At 50.1% G+C, this 3,801-nt stretch overlaps 1 protein-coding gene across 1 annotated transcript; it reads right to left on the bottom strand.

Moving 5' to 3' along the window:
* Positions 1-203: 203 nt before the first annotated feature.
* On the bottom strand, positions 204-2,923 carry LOC120404709 (ankyrin repeat domain-containing protein SOWAHA-like). Its single transcript, XM_039537639.1, has 2 exons — positions 2,709-2,923; positions 204-1,081 (listed from the first exon to the last, which is right to left on the bottom strand). Exon 2 carries the CDS (start codon positions 983-985, stop codon positions 230-232), a length of 756 nt encoding a protein of 251 aa, XP_039393573.1. The 5' UTR covers positions 986-1,081; positions 2,709-2,923; the 3' UTR covers positions 204-229.
* Positions 2,924-3,801: the final 878 nt, after the last annotated feature.

Raw genomic sequence — 3,801 nt, 5'->3', positions numbered from 1 at the left:
CCAGCCCTGTCGACCCCATTAAAATGGGGCTGTGACCCATTTTGGGGTCCCAACCCATAGTTTGAGAACCAGGCAGCTACAGCATTTCTAAGGAAATCTGGGTAGTGCCAGTGTACAGGTGCAAAACTCCTCCTGCCTTTGTGGTACAAGTTCCAGAGACCCCGATGCCTTTGTTCACATCTCTTTGAATTTACTAAGGCAGAGACTAGTAGCAAATCGAGAAAATAGTTCAGACACAGATTTGTATTCCTCTGGTCTTGGCTTCCTTCTGGGCTTGCTTTATTTCCTTGGAGAGGGATGAAAAGATCCCTGTAGCTTTACCTGTCTTCCTGGCACCCGCTGACCCACTGAGGGAGGACACAGATCTCTTTAAGCCTTTGATCACTCCAAGGAACCTGCTGGTGGGACTCAAGATGGCAACTTTCACATTTGTCATCTTAGTCCGGCTGGCTGCAGCAGCACTGGAACTATCCGGCTTGTTCAGGAGCTGCTGGAGGGTGGCAGGCGACTCATTGTTTAAGTATTGGAGGGGCTTTCTCCCACTGCACTCCTGGAAAGCCATCTTGGCCTGGCAATTCCTGACCAGCATGGCAGCAGCATCTTCACGCCCATGCATGGCGGCGATGTGGGGCGGGGTGTAACCTCCGTAGGACTTTGCGTTCGCATCGAGGCAGCTGCCAGCTTTCTTGGCCATTTCCGTGAGCTGGCGTGCCATCTCGCAGTCCCCGCTCCTGGATGCCCAGTGCAGAGCAGCGAACCCAGACAAGAAGTCCCTTTTCCCAGCAAGGTTCTTACCTTTGAGCAGAAGCCCATGAAGCTGGCAGGTCCAGTGGCCAGTGGTGACTTTCACCAGCCAGTCATGCTCACCAGCTTCCAGGGGGATCTCAGCAGAGCGCTTGGTTTCTTTGTCCTCCTTCAAAACATTTGATCCCCTTTTCAGGCTGCAGTGCTCACCGCAAGCCTTATGAAACCGCCTTCTCTCCATAGAAAGGGATTTAGGGCACACGGCTGCAGAAGGACAAGACTCCCTACTTTGCTAATGGGTCTCCAGCCACCTTGTCTCCACTTCCAGGCTATGGTTCTGAGGGTGAAAATATAAGTCACAATCCACCAGTCTGAGGTCAGGAGGAGCTAAATAATAAGCCAGCATCCAACAGGCAGTTTAAATGTATAACCACTGAGTGTCTGGGGAGGCTTACATTGTAAGTAGTAATGCCTGTGCGTTATTACCCAAAGGGCTGGCAGTCTTCGGTACACAAGACAGACAAAGGAAGGGGTATTTTTGTACAGAACTGAGGTGCAGACATATAAAGTAACTTGACCGAGGTCACACAGGCAGCCTGTGGCAGAGCCGAGACTTGAACCCAGGTCTAGAGCTGGTCGGGAACTATTGGATGAAACTTCCTCCCTACCCTGGTTAGGAAAAATGCCGATTTGTCAAAACTGAAACTTTTCTCTGGAAAGGGTCTGATTTGAAATGATCAAAACAAAACATTTTGATCAACTCAAACCAACATTTTTATTTTATTTTATTTTATTTTAATTGTCGGTTCACTCAAAGTTTTCCAATTTTGACGTTTCATCCTGCTTTGTGACAGAATATTTTTCTTAAATCTCAAAAATGTCCCCATGGGAACCCCATTTCCTACGCAGCTCTCTGGACTCCCAGAACACCTTTCCTCCCCAGTAGCCACTGGCATCAGTAGCTGCTGAGCGTCCCTGCAGCTGGCAAACTAGCTGAGCTGTAGCTTCTGCCTCTGTCAATACTTTCACCTCCACGCGCCCCAATATTTAATAATAAATATCTATTACACGGCTGGAGAATAAACGTCTCTCTGTGCTTGGGGTTTTGCTGCTTTGATTTTGCTAGTTTATTTTGATTTAAACAGAAAGGGACGGAAGGGGGAGATTAGCTGCCAAGGCTGTAAAACTGACTGTCAAGAATATTCTCAGAACGCGGGCCAGGAGCTCAAATCCCCGCTGGCTGGATCCACCGCTGTGTTTGTTGCGGAGTGCTTTATTGAGGGACTGGGCATCAGCCAGCAGCTCAGTGCAAGGAGCAGGCAGCTCTGGAGGGCAAGGTTGATACTAGCTGATCTGAAGGCAGTGAATCTAGAGAGAACCTTAAGATTAAATCAACTGCTTCCTCTTGCTAGGGACAGCTATCCAGAGCCAGGATGGTTTCTATAGGTCCTACACTTTGCCAGGAGCCTGCAGGGCTAAGGGGAGGCTCTCCTGCTGCAAGTGACATTATCAACCACTCTTTCAGAGCTGTCCAGTGGCGCTCGGGAGTCGAGACCCCACCAGCTCATTCCACTTGTCAGGCTGGTCAAATTCAAAGCTGAGCCTCGACAGCTCAGATGTTGATGTGGGCGGCCAGTGTGTTGCAGGCAACACGCAGAGATGCACTGCGATGGAGAAGAGCTTCCAAAAGCCAACTCCGCTGGCTGGGATAAACACAACACTCCAGTTCTCTTGGCAATGGCCACTGGTATTTGCTGGAGTAAACTGCCTGCTTCTTGCAATCACGTCATGTAGTTATTCATTATTATTATTATTTTTGTTTTTATGGCTGAGGTTAATAAGAACATGAAGGTCCTGGTGACCCTGCCTTCCCTCCCTACTGAGTCAAACCTCAGCTTTCTAAAACACTGCATGCAGGAGGAGCATGGGGGCAGGGGGTGGAAGCACTGTCACCATGAAAATACCTGTGCCATGGTTGCAGGAAGGGGGTTACATGCAGCCGGCAGACACTTTGGAGGCTTCTCAAAATAATGACAGGCACTGGGTTCCCAGGGTCTTTGGTATGATCTAGAATCAAAGGGTTCCAGACTCTTCACCCTCTTCCAGAGCCATTGGTGTGTCTAGAACCAATGGGCTCCAGAGCCTTTGTCATGGTCTTGAATTGTGCTCAGCATCTTTGTCATCTTCCAGAACCAATGGGTTCTAGTACATTTCACGTGTTCTAGAACCAGTGGGTTCCAGCACTTTTGTAATGTTCTAGGAGCAGTGGGTTTCAGAGCCTTTATCATGTTCTAGAAACAATGGGTTTCAGAGCTTTGTTGGGGTCCAGAACCAAACTGGAACCAAACCATTTGTTTCTGAGTTGCTTGTCTTTTTTTTTTAACCTCTTTTTTTTTACCCTTTGGCTCCAGGTAGGACCAAAAGTACCAACGCACCACAGGAGAGACTCTAAGTTTACCAGCCTGGCATAAGCAAAGAGGCGGAAATGTGAAGGAGGCTGCCTGAGTTAATGACCCTCACCCCTTTCCTTCTCCCCTCAAATTCTTCGGTCTTGTAGGCCTCGGGCGGCAGCAGGCTCAGGTCCACCAGATCTTTGAAAGTGCCAGCCATCCCCTCTGAGATCTCACCTCAAGAGCTGCTAGTTGGGTGGCTACAGCATCTGGGACTTGTTCTGGGTTGTCACTGGTCATCAGCAACTTCCTCAGCTGGGAAAAGACCAAGAGACCTTCTAGAGAGCTCATCAGTGACCTGATTCTTATCCAGGACAACACACCCCAGCCTCTGAAAGACACCACTGCTGGGCTCTGCAAGCAGCTGCCTGGAAGAGCAGGACATGGGTCTCTGGTGGGAGGGCAGATGACAATACCCTGTGACCACAGGGGAGAGCTACTGGACAGGAGGGCTGTAGCCCAGGGCCAGACCTCCCTGCTGACCTGGCTCTTCTAGCTAGAGGAGCCCCTCCCTGGGCGTGAGTGTGCGACAAGCTCCCCTGCCGTGCGCAGCAGGGATCACAAAGTCATTCCCACGCCTGTGCTCCTCAGCCTGGAGGCCAGCGAA

Source organism: Mauremys reevesii, linkage group 4, assembly GCF_016161935.1.
Source record: "Mauremys reevesii isolate NIE-2019 linkage group 4, ASM1616193v1, whole genome shotgun sequence".
NCBI lineage: Eukaryota > Metazoa > Chordata > Testudines > Geoemydidae > Mauremys > Mauremys reevesii.
This window is presented reverse-complemented; position numbering and strand designations above follow the sequence as displayed.

Coding starts and splice junctions, on each gene's coding strand:
- LOC120404709 (XM_039537639.1), bottom strand. CDS start 985: ATGGAGAGAAGGCGGTTTCATAAGGCTTGCGGTGAGCACTGCAGCCTG.